General features: G+C 42.8%; 2 protein-coding genes across 6 annotated transcripts in view; one reads left to right on the forward strand and one right to left on the reverse strand.

Annotated features, from left to right (window-relative positions):
- The window catches only part of LOC120521855 (NACHT, LRR and PYD domains-containing protein 12-like), a 1152437-nt gene that overhangs the window by 329926 nt on the left and 801874 nt on the right, over positions 1 to 20637 (reverse strand). The window lies entirely within an intron of this gene.
- LOC120521953 (NACHT, LRR and PYD domains-containing protein 3-like) overlaps positions 1 to 20637 on the forward strand; it is a 105525-nt gene that overhangs the window by 51523 nt on the left and 33365 nt on the right. For all 3 annotated transcript variants that reach the window (XM_039743220.1, XM_039743225.1, XM_039743224.1), the window contains exons 4-5: positions 3178 to 3351; positions 13802 to 13975. In XM_039743220.1, coding sequence (XP_039599154.1) covers positions 3178 to 3351; positions 13802 to 13975 — 348 coding nt within the window. The remainder of the gene's footprint in view (positions 1 to 3177; positions 3352 to 13801; positions 13976 to 20637) is intronic.

Here is a 20637-nt window from a genome sequence, read left to right on the forward strand (position 1 = left end):
GGGAGAACAGGACAGGAGCTTAAGGGGAAAAGGTGTAAAATATCTGTAGCAGATCTTAGTGTTACCATTTAAGTTAAGGAGCAGCTGAAAGAAGAAGAAATTTAATTTTAAGAAAAAAAAAAGGGCAGTTTAGTAATCCCAAATCAAATTTTAATAATGAGGCCAGTGCAATGCAAGTCCTGTTGGATGTTGGACTTTTTAGATGATGGTTTGGAAGAGCCAGTTGTCTATGAGGGCTACATCTGCAAGAGATGCCAGCTGATCCAGCACCTCGAGCTCAGGGTCGCTGAACTGGAGGAGGAGTTGGCTGACCTGCGTTGTAATAGAGAATTGGTGGACTTGGCCCAGGTGTCCTTTAGAGAGATAGTGTGCACCCTCAAGGTGGCGGGAGGAGATTCCAGACCAGACAGGTAGGAATAGGTGGGTCACGGTCACAAGGCATAAGGTAAAGGGTGCACACTGTCCGGGGGCATCAACCCCAGAATTAGAAGTGTCTAACCGTTATCATGTCCTGGCGGAGCTGGACGGTGACTCTGATAATTCTGAGGTGGTAGGCAGGGTTGAGGAGCCCCAACGGGCCACCTCAAAACCAGTTCCCAAAAGAGAGAGTAGTGATAGTTGGGGACTCAATCATTAGGGGGATTGAAGCGCAGGTGTGCTCCAGAGAGAGAGAGTCTCACGGTGTGCTGCCTTCCGGGAGCACAGGTGGGAGACCTCCCTGGAAGGGTGGATAGGCTCTTGGCCAGAGCGGGGGTGGATCCAGTTGTCATTGTCCACGTTGGAACAAATGACATACATAAGGGTAGTCTGTCAGTTCTGCGATCCAAATTCAAAGAGTTAGGTACCAAGCTGAGGAGCAGAACTGACAAGGTAGTCTTCTCCGAAGTTCTGCCTGTGCCACATGCCAGTCCAGGTAAGATTGAGGAGATTAGAAGGCTTAACGCGTGGCTCAAATCTTGGTGCAGGGTAGAAGGGTATAGGTTTATGGGGCATTGGGACTCCTTTTGGAACAGATGGGACCTGTTCTGCCGTGACGGGTTACATCTGAACCGGAGGGGCACCAATGTATTGGGGAGGCGTATGTGTAGGCTAGTCGAGGATTGTTTAAACTAGGGAATGGGGGCAGGGAGTTTAGGACAGGCCAGATTTAGATCTATACATGGAAGAACAAACAATGGTGTAGAAATAAAAATGCATAGTAATGTAAATTCTAAGCAAACATGTAAATGTAGAAGGATTAACACATTAAAAATAGCTTGCCTTAATGCTAGAAGTATCAAAAATAAGGTAAGTGAGTTGGAGTTGTATGTAGCAGAGCACAATTATGATATTATAGCAATAACGGAAACCTGGCTAAATAACAAAGATGGGGATGAGTGTAACATAGAGGGATACACATTTTTTAGGAAGGATAGACAGAACAGAAAAGGAGGTGGGGTTGCTGTTTATGCCAAACAGAATTTAAATGTAAGTCATCTTCAGTTGGATGATGAGCCCCATCTTAGTGAGGACATGTGGCTTCACCTGGAAAATATTAGGGAAAGAGGTCTTATTTTAGGAGTGTGTTATAGACCACCCAATTCAGAATGCAAAGTGAATCGTAGAGCGTATGAGAACGTGAGGGCAACCATCAAGAAGGATATCAGGGAGGCTAAAAGACAGTTGGAGAGGAATAGAGCAGATAAGGCGAAAGATGACACTAAGAGATTCTTTCAGTATTTTAGTAGTAAAAGAACAGTTAAGGAGGAGGTCAAGTTCATCAGGAATAGTAAAGGGGAATTAAAAGATACAGACAGTGAAATAGCAGATGCCCTAAACTTACATTTTTCTGAGGTGTTCACAAGTGAGCAAGTGGATAACCTCAGAGTGGTAACAGGGACTACTAAGGAGGTACTGAGGGATTTGGAAATTGTAGAGGGAGAAGTGCTGCTCAGATTAAATAAGATGAAATCAAACAAATCACCAGGACCAGATAATATTTATTCTCGTGTTCTTAAGGAGGCTAGTGAGTGCAGATATAAACTCTTGACACATATTTTTAGGAAGTTGCTGTGCACTGGAGAGATTCCGAAGGACTGGAAAATGGCAAATATCATCCCATTATATAAAAAAGGGTGACAGGGCAGATCCAAGCAACTATAGGCCAGTAAGCTTAACGCGCACTACAGGAAAATTAATGGAAGGAATTATTAAGGATAAAATTGAGCAACACATGGCAAGGACAGGAGTTATTCTGAACAGTCAGCATGGGGTCAGAAGAGGGAGGTCGTGTTTTACTAACATGTTGGAATTCTATGAGGAGGCAACAAAAGCATGCGATCAAAGTGGAGCTCATGATATTATTTATCTGGACTTTCAGAAAGCATTTGATAAGGTGCCACATGAGAGGTTGGGCATCAAGTTAAAAGAAGTGGGAGTTCAGGGTGATGTTTGTAGATGGGTCAAGAATTGGCTCAGACACAGGAAGCAGAGGGTGATGGTGCGAGGAACCTCATCAGAACTGGCCGATGTTAAGAGTGGTGACCAGCAGGAGGCAGTGCTAGGGCCGCTGCTATTTTTAATATATATAAATGAGTTAGATAGGAATATAAGTAACAAGCTGGTTAAGTTTGCAGATGATACCAAGATAGGTGGATTAGCAGATAATTTGGAATCCGTTATATCATCACAGAAGGACTTGGATAGCAGACAGGCTTGGGCAGATGAAATTTAATGTCAATAAATTTAAAAATGTTAGGTTTGAATACACAATGAGCGGTCAGAAAATCGAGAGTACACCTTATGAGAAGGATTTAGGAGTCATAGTGGACTCTAAGCTATCGACTTCCCAACAGTGTTCAGAAGCCATTAAGAAGGCTAACAGACTGTCAGGTTATATAGCGCCTTGATGTGTGGAGTACAAGTCACAGGAGGTTCTGCTCAATCTTGAGCAGAGGCCTCATCTTGAGTACTGTTTGCAGTTTTGGTCTCCAGGCTACAAAAAGGACAAAGCAGCGCTAGAAAAGGTCCAGAGAAGAGAGACTAGGATGATTCAGGGCTACAGGGGTTGAATTATGAGGAAAGATTAAAAGAGCCGAGCCTTTACAGTTTAAGCAAAAGAAGATTAAGAGGTGAAATGATTGAGGATGACTGTCTGTCTCTCCTCAAGTCCTCACTTGTCTCTCTTTGTCTCCACAGCCTGGTGTCATGTGGTCTCACTGCCAGATGTTGCTCAACTCTATCCTCAGCTCTCTCTGCTCCAAACTCACAGCTGACTGAACTATGGCTGGACAACAACAAACTGAAGGATTTTGGAGTGGAGCAGCTGTGTGAGGGACTCAGGAGTCCAAACTGTAAACTGGAGAAACTGGAGTGAGTAGAAAACACGGAGTGTGTGTATGTGTGTGTGAGTGTTTGATAAATTTTGTCTGTTAGGACTTTATGGATGTGACTGCCAAACCAAAGTGTTTTGTTTAGTCAGGACAGACCACAGTGTCACATGTGAACAGACGTATGGACGTGAGGAGAACACAGACAGAGATTTTCCTTTAATAGTTAAATTTATCGTGACCCTGAACTTGTCCCCTATGACAGTCACTCTCATTGTCCTCTCTGTCCAGCCTGTTCTTTTATTACCTTCTCCACATTCCCATGCAGTCTATTCTTTACTTCTTACTTATTACTCTCACACTCCCCTGCCTCTGATCCTCTCACTGAGATTTCATAAAAGTTACTAAAAAAGAATAAGAAAGAGAAAGACGGTCAGCTGGGGCAGACGAGAAGTGGACAAAAACAAATGGACAACTGTCAGACTGGACCTGGCATGGTAGGACACCAAAGATAAAGAGAAATGACAGACAGAGAGGAAAGAGAAGACAGTGGAGACATAAAAGAAAACCACTCGAATTCAGCATCACCCCTGGACCCCAGTGGCTTCATGACATCCATCCAGAGTGTGTCCTACATGCTGATAGCTGGTGGGCTGTGCTGAGCGCTCAGTGCTCTGTGTTGATTGTGTGTGAAACGTCACTTTTTTTTATTTAAATTTGCTCCTGACACTTCATTTTTATTTTCCACTGAGGGGCAGCTTTTTGTTCCCCACTTTTGAGGGGTTCTGCTGTTTTTTTCAACTCCACTTGAGTAAAGGGTGCATTTTGAGTGAAGGGTGAATTCATCTTAGTAGGGCGTGAGCAAATTGCAGTGTCAGGTGGCAGGTGGTGGGACAGAGCAGCTGAGCAGGAATCTGCTGGCTTTGTATCTGTTAATAGTCGATAAGAAATTGAGCTCCCCAGTAAAGAAGGAAGTTAAAAATTACCAGTCAACTCAGGAACATTAGGAGCATGCCAGTGGGCATTGATGCCAGAAAGACGGATAGAAGAGCACATTTAAAATGGAGGCCATTTAAACAGTTGTGTTTGGTTAAAAATGTCGGGAGTTCTCTCCCCTAGACTTTCTCGTATACTCAGATATGGGGATGAATATTTGAGGAGTAAAACCACAAGACAGTGACTATATTTTTATATTATGTACATTAAAGAACCATCAACAACAAATCAATTCAAATTAATAATACATTGAACAATTATTATAAAAGCAAAGTTGAATATATTGGACTCTACAGCTGCATGAATAAAAAACACACAATTGAGTATGTGTTCAGGAAAAGTAGCACTTCGATTAGCAGAAATAGCCCAAAAGTTTATAGAAATCCACGTTTTGTACCTAATACTTGTATGCAAAATTGGGTTGACCTAATCGAAAGTGAACTCCAGTTATCGTGCTTACACATACAAACCAACACACACAGACAGACACACATACATAATACCAAAAATGGTATTTTCTGACTGAGGTCTAAAATGTCGAGATTCATCAAAATCTTGAAATCAAATTTTTGGAGGATACTTCATATGCGAGAAAGTAAAAAGGATGATGTGAAGAAAGTTTACTATGGGGGCAGAGAGGATTATGGAAAAGTTGAGTAATTGAAAGCCCCTTAAAAAGGTGATATGGGGGCTTTGAGGGTAGTGAGTATCAAACAGGTCCTGGAGTTTGTTAAATTCAGAATCTATACTAATAAAAGGCAAAGCCCTCACTGACTCACAGACTGACTCACTCACTCACTCACTGACTCACTCACTTATCACTAATTCTCCAACTTCCCATGTAGGTAGAAGGCTGAAATTTGGCAGGCTCATTCCTTACAGCTTACTTACAAAAGTTAAGCAGGTTTCATTTTGAAATTCTACACGTAACGGTCATAACGGTCGACAACGTCCGCCATGTTGAACTTTCTTATTTATGGCCCTATCTTCACGAAATTTGGTAGGTGGCTTCCCAGCTCTAACCAAAACCGATCTTCGTAATTATTTCGGTGGTATGACGCCATTTTCGGCCGCCATATTGAATTTTCCACACGTCACTAATTCTCCAACTTCCCGTGTAGGTAGAAGGCTGAAATTTGGCAGGCCCATTCCTTACAGCTTACTTACAAAAGTTAAGCAGGTTTCATTTCGAAATTCTACGTGTAACGGTCAACAACGTCCGCCATATTGAACTTTCTTATTCATGGCCCCATCTTCACGAAATTTGGTAGGCGGCTTCCCTGCGCTAACCGAAACCAATGTACATACTTATTTTGGTTGTGTGACGCCACTGTCAGCCGCCATATTGAACTTTCCAATGTCACTAAACTCATTTCGAAATTCTACGCATAACGGTCATAACGGTCAACAACGTCCGCCATGTTGAACTTTCTTATTTACGGCCCCATCTTCACGAAATGTGGTAGGTGGCTTCTCTGAGCTAACCGAAACCAATGTACGTACTTATTTCAGTGGTATGACGCCACTGTCAGCCACCATATTGAACTTTCCAACATCACTAATTCTCCAACTTCCCATGTAGGTAGAAGGCTGAAATTTGGCAGGCTCATTCCTTACAGCTTACTTACAAAAGTTAAGCAGGTTTCATATTGAAATTCTACACGTAATGGTCATAACAGTCAACAACGTCCGCCATGTTGAACTTTCTTATTTATGGCCCCATCTTCTCCAAATTTGGTACATGGGTTCCCAACGCTAACTCAATCCTACTTACATACATATATACGTCCATAGCCTTCACCACGGTCACCGTGTGAGGTGGCGTTGGGTCCCCCATCCCATTAAATATGGGACAGTCTAAATACATAAGGATGGGCTGTCAGCTCTGCCATCCAACTGTAAAGAGTTTGGTACCAATTTGAGAAGCAGAACAGACAAAGTGGTCTTGTCTGAAGTTATGCCTGTGCCACATGCCAGTTTATGGGACATTGGAACCCCTTCTGTAACAGATGGGACCTGTTCAGCCATAATTAGTGACAATTGAACAGAGGGGGCACCAATGTATTCAGGAGGTGAGGTAATCTGATGGACAGTAAAACAGTAGGAGAAGTGGAACAAATGCACAGCTGACCCTCGACCCTCACTGCTGGTTGCTCTCCCAGTACTGTATGTCAAATACCCCAAAGTCATCAATTAGTCTTGTTTGTCGCTGAGCTCTGAAAGCTCACTGTAGCACTGAGGAATTAACAATGAATGAGCTATGGACAAGGAGATCAGTTAGGATGTATATATGTTAATGAAAGTAAGTAGACACACAGATATGCATTTAGCAGAACTTGTACTTACCACTGTATGTGATGGACCACCACAGCTCCACTCTGGTTCATTACATCTAAGTGCCCATCCCTTTAAAGCACAACAATCAAGGCCTCATGATGGGGACCTGTTCACTGTTACAAATCTGCAGGCTGTAATGAAGGTGAAGGTGACAGCCATTAGGGAGCTCATTAACTGAAGACAGTGCTCTGACTGCCAGATCACAAAGGCACATCCAGACCATAATAGACAGATTCTGTGAGGCATGAGATGACTTCAGTCACTATTAGAACCCAAAGGTTAGAGGTCATGTTCCAAACTATTTCTTTAGGCTTCAGGTAGAGGACATCATTACACACCTGAGACTCTCCTTGTCCAGCTCAGTCCACACTCAGTCAACAACAGAGTAGTCAATTGGACCACAGAGGAGTAAGTGAGCTGGACACAAAGCTGGACATGGACAGGCCAGTGGGACTGACCACCCTTCTGTAGACCTGTGAGACATGAAAGGTTAACTCAACAATCACATCTCCTTCACTTGGGCTGTCAGCACAGGACACTTAAAATAAGATGGCAGGTCAAAGTCCTAATCATTGAAGTCCTCACATAAGAAGATCGTCTGATCTTCTACACTGTGCCACTGGAGTGGGCATGTTGTGTTCAGGCCTAATGGTCACCTGAAACAGCAGCTAAGCCACAGTGAGCTCTATGGGGGCAAACATAAAGTGTGGGGAATGAAGAAAAGAAGCATTGAAACTATCCAGAGTCGGCACATTGACATGAACTCTAGGAAGAGCATCACTCAAGACTAACCAACATGGAGAAGAAGAGTCCTGAATGGTGGACATACTGATGAGGAGTAAAGAAAGACCACCACTCGGTGCCAGCAGGTTGATGAACATGTCTTTAACCACATTGACTTTGTCAGTCACCTTTAAACCTACCTGTAACACAAGATGAAGATGTGGTCATCATTACATCTGATAGACAGACAGACAAACAAACAACAGCTAGAAATAGACTAAGCCTCCTCAGGCGGCAGATGAGCGAAGTGCTGAGAATGTTCATAATAAGCAGCCGTGGACCAAAGGCCAGGTGTCCTGAGGTAATGGCGCCCTTGTCGCTGGACTAATCACCCACTCAGGGTAAGAACGAGTTAGAAACATAAAACGAGCCTCCAGAATGGATGGGCTGACCAGTTATGAATACCAGAAAAGGAAAGATTTGACAATTGGAATAAGAAATAACATGACGTTAACTGATAAAGGAAGAGATAGAAGAAGAAATGAAAAAGCACAAGAGCCAAATACAAAGAAACTCTAAAAATAAGAAGAAGGTGAGTGGAATGACAAATCTGAACAAAGGATAGACCCTCAGGTTTTAGGATCTCCAATTAGATGCAAACCAGTGGTAAGAGTTGGAATAATTGTCAGCAGAGAAAAAGAAAAGAAGATAACAAGATGGGAACTCCAAGAATAATGACGATGAACTTAAATGTACAGAAGAAAGTAGGACTAATGGAAATGTATGTACAGACAGAAACAGCACAGCAGGTGAGAAAGATGGGCTTGATGGAGATGGACAGCAGGGTTTAAAGAAAATGCTATCCAGTGGTCAGCAGATAACAGTAATGGGGGGCAGGAATGGCCATACTGGTAACCAGAAAGACCAGGACATGGAACACTGGAAGAACATGACTAGGAAGGAGAAGTGAATGAGGACAGGTATAGAATGCCAGACTGGTGTGTAACTGATAACTGGAGACACGTGGCTCAGCCATAAACAACTTCACAAACTGACTTACAAAGCAGAAGAACTGGCCATACAAGCATGACAGACTACATGGTGTGTTCAGGAAGCATGAAGTATGCAGTGTGTGACGTAAGGGGAGCTGAGCTGTGTACCAATCATGAACTGGTATTGATGGATTTGAACATTCAGAAACCAGTTAAAGATCGAGTAAGAAAACACATGAAAATTAAATTAGAATCATTAGAAGAAACCAACAAAAGGCAGGAATAAGCAAATAGACTTGAAAATACCAGCAAAACAGTGGATGTCAAATAAAAAAACAATTTAAGGAAACATCAAAAAGCTACAAACATCTGTGTAGTTAAAACAGGAACACAGGACCCTGAGCCCAAAACTGCTAAATGGTAAAATGACGAAGTGAAGAGTGAGGTGATAAAATATTTAAGAAGAAAATTGAGAATGGCAGGGCAGCATACAAAGAAAAGAGAGAGGAGGCTAAAGAGACTGCAAAATCAGCAAAGAAAAGGGGCTGAGAAGGAAACAGAGGAACAGGAGATCAAAAATCAAAAATAGTTCTGGAGTAAAGTCAAAAAGTTAAATGGGGCGTTAAAAACTCCAGAGGAGAACTGCAGTCAGAGGTGGTCAGCATTCGTAAAGCCTGCAGAGCTCACATTTTTAAACAAAAGTCAAAGAAGAAACAATGAGGGGAGAAGAACAACATGAAAATCCATCAGAGGAGAAGAACGAGATGAATGAAGATGGAGCAGAAGAGCGTGGAGGAGTCACAGAAGAAGAAGAAATGACAAAAAATGACAAAACAGCAGGCTTAGCATACAGCTAAGCAACAGGTGAAATCGAGCAAGAAAATCTACAGGTGGGCATGGAACACAGCGGGACCACTAGAGGAATGGGGGCTAATTTGAGAGCAGTATGTCTGTCATTAGCAGCATTAAACAAACATTCAAGGAGAAGAGAAAGAAGGCTGAAAACAGCAATGGAGAATCAACTACAAGAAGAGCAGGCAGGCAGCATAGACAGCAGGAGACAAACACAAGAGGCCATTTGCACCATGAAGAACAAGAACTGAGAGAAGATCAGATGAAAATAAAGACGAGGCCTGATCTTAAAGCAGCATTTGACGAAGGACTGGGAAGATGTGAATGGGAAACATCAGACATAATGGAAGTGCTGGAGAAATTCAAAAGTCTTCATCAGCACTGTGTAAGAACGAATGATTAAATGGGCAAATATTAGTGCAATGGGGTATGAAAAGGGCATTAGACAGGGAGATGGTCCCCGTCCTTCACTCTATTTATGGATTATATAATCAACAAGGATAACAAAGAAATCAGAAATGCAGTCCTGGAAGTGAAGTCTGCTGTTAACCAGGGGTCTGATATATGAGGGAGATAGAACAATAACTGCAATACGTGAGCCACAGCTACAAAGGACATGAATAACATGGAGGAGCGAGCGAGAAGTGAAAGGTATGAAGATAAATGTGCAGAAAAGTAAAGAAATGGAAAGAATGAGGAGAACAAGAAGAGAAACAGCAAATGTGGACACAACTACAAGACAAGTGAGTGTGAGTGAAGATGGGAGGACAGACAAGGAAATCAGAAACTGAATAAGCAAAGAAAATAAAGAATACAATCAAATGAACAAGACCTGAACAGCAAAGAAAGAATGAAGAATAAAGGTGAAGAGGCATCTCTGTTACCCCACATAGGGACCACCAGTATCACACACTGCAGACTCGTGAGGCACACTGGAGACACAAATCTAAAAGAACAGCAGCTGAGAAAACAGAAATCAGAGAATCTGTGAAGAGCTGGAAATGCAACGACTGGTGGGAAATCCAGAAATAACACAACTGCAGGGGTCTGGACATGGAATAAGGGGGAGTGAAACAAGGGATCCCAAAAGGTAATAGAAATGAGGGGTGAGAGCAAGACCTAGAAGGACATGGGAAGAAAACATCAAAGAAAAAGACAGGAAGAGAAAGAAGACCACAGAACAAGTGGAGATCCTGAAAAAAAGACAGAAATAAATATAATCAGCTGCTCAAGACCTCAACAGCGTGAGGTATAATGGGAGAAGATCAAGTAAGTCAGTGTATATACCACCCACTCGAGACCCTTGGGAGTCTAGGAATGGACAACAACAACAACAACAATATTTATTTGTATGACATTGAGCTGCAATGAGAATGAAATCCTGAATTGTGTGAGACTCACTCCATCTGGAGGTCTCTGCTGTCCTCTAGTGCAGGGGGTCTGCAAAGTCGGTCCTGGAGGGTTACAGTGACTGGTTTTTGTTCTGCCCTGATTGTTTAATTAGAAGGTGATCCTCGACAATAACAGATCTTATTTCATTTGAAGGCTTCTTTGTGTTCTCATTCTTCTATGTCAGCTCGCTCTCTGATCGTAGGTTTGTTCTTTTCTAAAGATGTCATCCCAATGATTTGTAGCCATAAACGGATGAGGAATTCTCAGTCCTTCACTATTTCTCTGCATTTTCCTTCTAAATATTTCATTAAACCAGAGAGTTCACGATGAATACACACAGGTGTCAATGGAGACAAGTGAGATGGAGAACTGCTGGTCCCTCTGCCATTTAAGACTGTGTCACCTAAGACTGGCCTCACTGTGTCACATGCCCAGGCTTTATGTGACCATCAAAGGGCTTGAAGAGATGCACCAACTGCAGCTAACAATACATGGAGAGAGGGGGCCATGATAACCAAGGGTTTTGTTCTCTGAGGTTAATACCTTTATCTGGGCTGAAGACTATAAGAAATCCTTCTTCTGTGATAAAATAAAAAACTTAAATAATTGAACTAACACACAGCCATCTCCCTTTTGTCCTCCTTCTGTCTTCTCTCTCCATCCAGCTTGTACATCTTCATGTTTTAATGACCTGCTCTGTAAGACTACTACTAGAGCACCAGATGCCATTTCCACCACACTTCTCAAATCCTGCCTTTATGTCCTAATCCTGACTGTTAAAACAATAATGACATCAGCTCTGTGCCAGCGACCTTGAAGATCTATTCTGTATCCCCACCATTACAGCTGTCTGGTCTTGATGTGACAAACCCTGAAACCGGGGTCGCACAAGCCAGGGTGGTCCTAGTGTCGGTCCCAAGCCCTGGTAAATTAGGGAGGGTTGAGTCAGGAAGGCAAATCGGCATAAAACCTTTGCAAATCAAACATACAGACGAGAAATAGATCGGTCGAAGCCTGGGTTAACAACAACTGCCACTGATGCTGCCGTCCAACAGGATATCAGCGGAATCTATGTTACTGCTGGGCAAAGAAGGCAAAGGATAACAAGAGGTGGAAAACGGTTTCACAGACATTGGGAGAGGAGGAAGGGAAAGAGTGTAGAGTTCAGTGCTGGAACTTTGAATGAAGGAATGAGGTGGGTGAAAGCTGTTCTAGCATGGTGTGGACAGGAAGAGCAATGGGGTGATGATAATTGTGAGGGAAGAATATGTTGGAAATTGAAGGGGTAATATTAAATGTCATCAGCATATATGCCCTGCAATTGGGATGGGAGATTAAGGAGAAAAAAGATTTCTGGAGTGAGTTAGATGGAATAGTGGAGAAGATACACAAAGAAGAAACAGTGGTGATCAGAGCGGACCTTAGTTTTCACATTGGTGAAGGGAACAGTGGTGATAAGGAGGTGATGGGCAGGTATGGTGTCAAGGAGAGAAATGTTGAAGGGCAGATGATAGTTGATGTTGCAAAAAGGATGGAAATAGCTGTAGTAAATAAGGCGGAACACAGGGTGACATATAAGAGTAGAGGAAGTTGCACAAATGTGGACTATGCCCTGTTTAGGAGATGCAATGTGAAAGAAATTACAGATTGAAGGGTGGTGTCAGGGGATAGCGTAGCTAGACAGCATTGATTGGCGGTATGCAGGATGAATTTCAAGGTGAAAAAGCAGAAGAAAGTGAAAGTGGAACCAAGGATCAGGTGGTGGAAGCTGAAGGAGAAAGACTATTGTATGAAATTCAGGGAGGAAATTATTCAGGCCCTAGGTGGCGGTGAAGACAGGATAGGTGATTGGTAAAGGACAGCACTAGGAAATGGCTTGGTATGACATATGGACAGAGGAAGGAACACAAAGACACTTGGAAGTGGAAGGAAATCATAAAGAGGTACAGAAAAAGAATTAGGATAACCACAGAAGATGATGAAAGCAGACTGATGTACAAAGAGATGTGACACAAGGTGAAGAAAGAGGTGACAAAGGCTAAGGAAATGGCGTATGTTGAGCTATTTGAGAAGCTGGACAAAAAGGAAGGAGAAAAGCACTTCAGGTCATGGTGATAAAGGATGCAGATGGAAATTTGCTGATAAAAGTTAGCGATTTTTTTATTATTCAGTTTTATCCTCTCAATGATGTTCACATGGTGCAACTCTGTGAGTTGATGCCGTTTATCTCCATTCTTTTCAAAAGAGCAGTGATGACCACAGTTGACACTATTGTTGATGCCTGCTCAGAACTATTTGTTGTGAATATCTACAACTGCTAACACCATCTGGTATTCCTCCACACAAATTACTGTAGAAAGAAGGATGTATCCAAGAAAGGTAATGTTGAACTGAATGGGCAGCTCAGGTCAGAGGAGAGCTGGGAGTGGACAACAGTGGTCAGCAGTAATGGGGGTCACTTCACAGTCCACTCAGACCACCTCTGTGCCCAGGGTACTGGACTTTGGGATGCTGGGTGTCCATTCAGAGCTCGTCCACTGGCTTTATTACAAATTAGGAGAGAAATAAGAAAACTGAGGTGACCAGCAGTGAGGCCTTTAGTGGACTGAGGTCAGCTGGTCAGTGGCACCAGTCAGCATGTGACGTGTGTGTCAGAAGTGTCATATGTCAGTCCTGTCCACCCTGTCCATTATGTCACTGATCACACAGTCAGTCCAGTCTTTGTCACCATAGACAGACAGAGTGTCCTCATCGTCTAAGTGGTCTGACATCAGGAGAGCCCACCATAGCAGACACTCGAGTGTCACACTCTCCGATGTCCAGCAGTGACCGGCGTGTCAAACAGGAATCTGTGGATGGGGTCCTGCAAATCAGTCAAAGCCCCTCTATGTGCCGAGTCCTCAGTTACAGACACAAATCCAAGGTGGTCCCTCCATTGTCATCAGCTTTCACAAGTCTGTCTGGACCCTCGAGTACAGGACACTGTCAGCCTCATTTCCTTCACATGTCACTTTGAATGACTTGTCACCAGTCAGTGTGGCAGGAATGCAGAAGACACTGTCAGGTATATAGCGCCTTACCTTATAAGGACAGCGGTGGTCTCATGGTCAAAGTGCACTTCAGTGAAGACAGTCATTGAGCCCTTGTGTTGTGTGTCCTTCTGTCTGTCTGTCTGTCCTCACTTGTCTCTCTTCTCCACAGGCTCAGGTCATGTGGTCTCACCTCAGCCTGCTGCTCAGCTCTCTCCTCGGTCCTGTCATCTCCAAACTCATGGCTGACTGAACTGAGTCTGACTGACAACAAGCTGAGAGATTCAGGGGCTCATCAGCTGAGTGAGGGGCTCAGGAGTGAAAACTGTAAAATAAAAGGACTGTGGTGAGTAAAGGGGTGTGTGTGAATGTGTCATTGATGGATGGGCTAATCACATGACAGCACATGGAGTGACCAGAGTGACAGTGACAAGTGGAGCTGGACTGAGGTGACAGACAGGAAGGACAAGATAAGGAGAGACAAACAGAGGAAGATGAGGAGGAGGAATGTGGCATGGATGAGAAAAAAATAAATGGATAACAGCTGACTGTCCAGACAGAAAGAGGGGGACAAGGACACGGGCTTATCAGGACAGCAGACAGTGTGGACAGGAGGAGAATGGGACAAGAAAGAGCAGAGCAGCAGACGAGGGAATCAGTGGACAACAAGAAGAAACAAGATGGAGGATGAGAGACAAGCAGGAGACCAAATGAGAGAAAAGAGAGACTGAGCACTAGAGCACTAGAGAGATAGACAGGAAGTCACCACAGGTGGACAGAGGGGGAAACAGCATGTCAACTGGACAGAACACCTTCTTTATGAAATGTGACGTGACCAGCAGGCCTTCAGAGAATGTTGAACAATCGGTCAGTGGATTGAGTGACTGACAGGCTAACACACACGTCATGTGACTTAGATGACCACAGACACTGAGAGGAATTCTGGGTGACATCATGGGGCGTGTCAGTGTGACAGTCCAGTGTGTGTGTGGCTCCCCCTGCTGTTTGTAACTCACACTTGTGTCTCTTCCAAAAACGGAGTAGGCTGTCAAGTGACTTTATCATTTATCAAGTGTGTAGCATCTTTTTTATATTTTTATGCAAATGTTATTTGATTAGATGTTCTAACCTAAGGCCTCACAAATTCTTCTATTTCTGATTTCAATGTCACGCGTTTCAGTCAGGATTTTCCAAAAGGACAGCAGCAAACCAAACAGATGACTAGAAATGTGAATATTCTGACCCTCACTACATGACCATTAAGGTCCCCTGTCACACGTCCCCTGTGCTCCCTGGTTACTCCAGTCACTCCATGATTCTCTTTATTCCTTCATAAAAACAACATCTAAAATCTGGAAAGCTGGTCAAGAGAAGTTGGACCAGAGTGGCCACAGAGGAGCTACAGTGAGGCATTGATTTGCCAGATTTGAATGTCTTTAAAACTTACACAGTGACACCCACAAGCACATACTGTAGATGTGGTCACTTCATGTATTGGTGTGTGTGGACAAATGGGAATTAGCAGAAAAACAACTTTAAAGAGCAGCATGGACAAATCCAGGATTAAGCCTGACCTCCAACAGCTACAGCAGGAAAAAGAACTGAAGAGAACAGAAGAAGACCCAGCAAAGTCTGGAGAAAATGAGGAGAGGACAAGAGGAGCGTCTGAGACAAGCCTGAAAAACAACTGTGTGCAAATGGCTAACTGGGACCTCTTTAATGTCTAATTTGGCAGATGATGGGACATTAGTGAGGTTGCTGGTCATCTCTGGTACTTCACTTTAGATCCACTTGCCCTTCTTGTGCACCACAAGAGGCAAGTCCAGATATCATCTCCCATGAGCAGACAAACTGTCTTCTGAATTTGTGGACATTTTTAACTGATCTCTGCTGCTGTCTGCCATCCCAGTAGCAGATAAATCTAAAATAACTATAACTATGGATGAGTCACTTTGATGTCTCTAATAATGAAGACAACTGATGGCCTCCTCCTGAATGACCTCAAGAATCCCACACAAGATTTTGTGACTCTCTGATGTTTGCTTTCTGGTTTGAGTGCACACCATGGCTGGTAAACCGCTGTACTTTGAGTAACAAATTATTTGCTTATGGTAGAAGACTCTGGACAAACATGCATAGGACAGATTTCTGGTGACCTTCTGCTCTGTTCCCTGGTTTTTCTCTGAAGTGTGTTGTGGACTCGGTTTCCTTGGATAGCCATCTTGAAAGTTCCTGTTTTCTTAGATTTTAGATCTCAGTGTAGCGTTTGATAGGTCAAGTGTGACATTCTACTGTCCAGAATGAGAATATCCTGGGTATCTCTAGCACTGTCCACCAGTGGGTATCTCTGGCAATGCTCTCCAATGGTTTAAGTCTGATAGGCCATAGCAGGCCCAGCTCAGCGCCAGTCACACCAGGGGGTCCTCACAGCTCTGTCCTTGGCCCTCTGATCTTCTCGATCTCCATACTTCACCATGGCCATATTATTTGCAGCTTTGGACTGCATTCTAATTTTTATGTGATGATACTTTGATATTTTCAAACTCAGCAACTAAAATGAATCATACAAATATCCCTTGAGCAATAAGTGCTTCAACAGCAGTAACTGTGCTCTCATTAAGAACCTGGGTTAGCACAAAAACCTGCAGCCACTATGACACTCCATAACTGATTTTGAAGTTATCCCCTGATCCCCTGATCTTCTGGATAAAACCAAAAAATCTGCCCTTTGGTGGTTAACATCTGTTCTGTTCATAGATGTCCACATTTGTCGACACCAGACCTTGAAAATGCCAATCCGGTTTGACTCCTCATTCACAAGTGTATGCACTTACTGGCCACTTTATTAGGTACATTCATTTGAATTACCTGCTCCTTCAAAGAGCTAATAATGAGGCAGCAATTCGACATATATAGTGTTTTAGTATCTAAAACTCATTACCTATATTTATTTGCATAAAAACAGGAAAAGATATGCAAGCATATATAAACATGAGTAACAAGAAAGGGGGTCAGAAAGAAATGTAAAAGAAACCTAAAGCTACATCCAAGTCTAGACAGACATCAAGTCCAAGTGCAAGGTATGGCCTTTCAGAGACTGACCTGGAATAGGCAGGCAAAAGCACAGACTTCCCAGGACCCCGCTCCACTGCGTCATCTCCAGTTGAGGGCGAAAATGGGAGTGAAGGTGCAAGTGATGAAGGTCACGATAGCATGCCGATTCCAGATCATTTGAAACTGGAGAAGGCCTTGCAGTCTGTGCTTTCAGCTACTCCTCGCAAGCCGGAAGCATAGGCTGTAACGGGGATAGCCACTTCACCCGTGGAGCATGAAAGTCGCAACGATCTGTCCGAACTGAAGGTAATGATCGCAACAGAGGTTATGGCACGGACATGGCCAAAAATGAGTTCAAGAAAGACATTCAGACAAATATAAAGAAAGAAAGTGAGAAGACAAATGAGAAGCTGTGACTGGAGCTGCAAGAGCTGTAGCAGGATAATAAAGACTTGGAAAAATGTATATATAATCGCTTTGATGCAGCCTTTAAAGGTATGCTGGGGAAAACTGAGGAACGCATTCAGGAAAATGTGTCCAAACAGAGAACACTTGCCGATCAGCTGGAAACGTTAAGCAGACATTCACGACTTGACTTGAAACAGCTGAACATTTGGCATGTAACGCCAATGAAAAAGCTACAGCTGCGAATTCTGAATGCAAAAAACTCTTGAGACAGACTTGCGGCTCTGGAAGATGGATGCAGAAGGAATAATATTAGAATCGAAGGTCTACCTGAGAATCGTGAAAGTCCAAACCCAGTGAAACTCATAGCTGAACTATTCTCAAAAATAACTGGAGAGGACTTTAAATCAGATACCGAGATAGTGGCAGCTTATCGCATACATGGATCAAATACCTAATTGTTCGCTTCAAGAGATTACAATTTAAGCTTAATGTAATGTCACTTCTCAGACAGAAACAAGAAATTATATTTGAAAATAACCACATTCGTATTTTCCCTGATTTCTCACCCTCAACAGCTGTTAAACATGCAGCTTTTTACAACATTAAACAGTGGTTACAAAAAGCCAATATCAGATACAGCTTCTTGTATCCTGCCAAACTGAAAATGGATATTCAAGACAAATATTACATCTTCGCCACCACGGATGAAGCAGAAAAGAAGTTAAGAAAGCTTGTCACAACACTTTTTTGAAATACAATAGTGAGTTGCATCCTGTCATGGCATGGCAAAAAGATAATACCTGCTGTCTGATCCGCTTGCAATGAATGGGTGCTGTCACACACATGCGCTTGGGAGGCAGCTCAAGGGCTTGAGTGAAGGCAGTTCCGAGTCATACCGGGATGTGGCAGAGTGCACTGGCTCTTTTTCTCCCTTGCCTGTAGACCATTCACAGGAGATTCCACCTGGCCCTCTTGACATCACTTCCGGGACCGAGCCTATGAAAGAAGACCTTGCCGGCTCCAGCCCCTGTGATGTCACGTCCAGGCTTGAACCTATGGTTGAAGACCTTCCTGAGCCTGACCCCTTTGATCTCACTTCCTGTCTTCACCTTTAAAAGCATGCAACTTTTCCCTATTCCCTCAGTTCTGTTTTGGAATCGATTTTGTGCACAGCAGTGTAATCATTTAAAACAACAACTTGCAGCCAGGAAACTAAATATATGGGTGGCTGTCCCAAACATTGTTATGGCTCTTTGTGGCTTTTGTGACAGTACCATAATTATACATCCTTTTCTCTTCTCTGCCACTTTCTTTTTATGCTTTAATTACAATTATACGCATATGTGTGGAAGAAATTAAAGTAGTTTTTTTTACTATTCTAAAGGAGACTGTTTAACATCATACCCTTGGTTTATTGTTATTGTTATTATTGCATTAGGGTTTGCTATACTTATCCAGGACCACTTTTTAACACCATTCCCTGGGTTTACTATCTTAATATTTTAAGACTGTTGAAGATGATATTTTATGCATATAGTATTTAGACTTTATCGGCAATAGATATCTCTACTTTTTAATTCTGAAATGCCGCTGCTAGGGGGCTTGTTTTGTTTTGGATGTGCTCTGTCTCTGGGTATGTCCGAGGACTGGGACTTTGTGAAGTGGGGTCCAGCCTCACATGGGAAGGCAAAATGGGGGGGTGGGCAGATAAAGGGGTGAGAGAAAGACAGCAAACTATATCTAATCTATCCTTTAATCCTTATGATTATAATTACCAATGTAACAATAGGCTGCATGGCAATAACTCGTGGGAAAATTGGAAATTAAGGTTAAAGCTGTCTCACTTCCAGTTAAGACTACAAAATGACATCAAAAATTCAGAATCAATGTCTCCATGATGTGACAGTTAACTTTGTGAGCTGGAATGTTAAAGTCATGAATCACGAATTAAGAGAAAGAAAGTACTCTCTCATCTAACAGATTTACAGGAGACCCACTTATTAAGCAAGGATCAGTTTCGGTTGCACAGAGACTGGACTGGACAAATATTCCATTCCAGCTTTACAAAGAAAACTAGAGGTGTGGGTATCCTCATACAGTACATAGAACAGTCTCTTTTGTGGTATCAGATGTAATATCTGATCCTGAAGGGAGATATGTGATTGTCATTGGCAATTTATTTAACTGTAAAGTGATTTTGATAAATGTTTATGCACCCAATGTTGATGATAGGGAATTCATGCAAAATGTACTTACATCCATTCCAGCTTCACAAAGAAAACTAGAGGTGTGGGTATCCTCATACAGTGGGATGCAAAAGTTTGGGCAACCTTGTTAATAGTCATTATTTTCCTGTATAAATCGTTGGTTATTCACGATAAAAATGTCAGTTAAATATATCATATAGGAGACACACACAGTGATATTTGAGAAGTGAAATGAAGTTTATTGGATTTACAGAAAGTGTGCAATAATTGTTCAAACAAAATCAGGCAGGTGCATAAATTTGGGCACCGTTGTCATTTTATTGATTCCTGAACTTTTAGAACTAATTATTGGAACTCCAATTGGCTTGGTAAGCTCAGTGACCCCTGACCTACATACACAGGTGAATCCGAGTATTCAAGGGGTCAATTGTAAGTTTCCCTCCTCCTTTAATTTTCTCTGAAGAGTAGCAACATGGGGGTCACAAAACAACTCTCAAATAACCTGAAGACAAAGATTGTTCACCATCATGGTTTAGGGGAAGGATACAGAAAGCTGTCCCAGAGATTTAAGCTGTCTGTTTCCACAGTTAGGAACATATTGAGGAAATGGAAGACCACAGACTCAGTTCAAGTTAAGGCTCGAAGTGGCAGACCAAGAAAGATTTTGGACAGACAGAAGCGATGAATGGTGAGAACAGTCAGAGTCAACCCACAGACCAGCACCAAAGACCTACAACATCATCTTGCAGCAGATGGAGTCACTGTGCATCGTTCAACCATTCGACTTTACACAAGGAGATGCTGTATGCGAGTAGATGCAGAGGAAGCATAAAACAGAGCCGCTTGAGGTCTGCTCAAGCACATTTGGACAAGCCAGCTTCATTTTGGAATAAGGTGCTGTGGACTGATGAAACTAAAATGGAGTTATTTGGGCATAACAAGGGGTGTTATGCATGGAGGAAAAAGAACACAGCATTCCAAGAAAAACATCTGCTACCTACAGTAAAATATGGTGGTGGTTCCATCATGCTGTGGGGCTGTGTGGCCAGTGCAGGGACTGGGAATCTTGTCAAAGTTGAGGGACGCATGGATTAAACTCAGTATCAGCAGATTCTGGAGACCAATGTCCAGGAATCAGTGACAAAGCTGAAGCTGCACCGGGGCTGGATCTTTCAAAACACTGCTCAAAATCCACTAAGGCATTCATGCAGAGGAACAAGTACAACATTCTGGAATGGCCATCTCAGTCCCCAGACCTGAATAGAATTGAAAATCTGTGGTGTGAGTTAAAGAGAGCTGTCCATGCTCAGAAGCCATCAAATCTGAATGAACTCGAGAT

The sequence above is a fragment of the Polypterus senegalus genome, chromosome 2 (assembly GCF_016835505.1).
Source record: "Polypterus senegalus isolate Bchr_013 chromosome 2, ASM1683550v1, whole genome shotgun sequence".
In the NCBI taxonomy this organism is placed as follows: Eukaryota; Metazoa; Chordata; class Cladistia; order Polypteriformes; family Polypteridae; genus Polypterus; species Polypterus senegalus.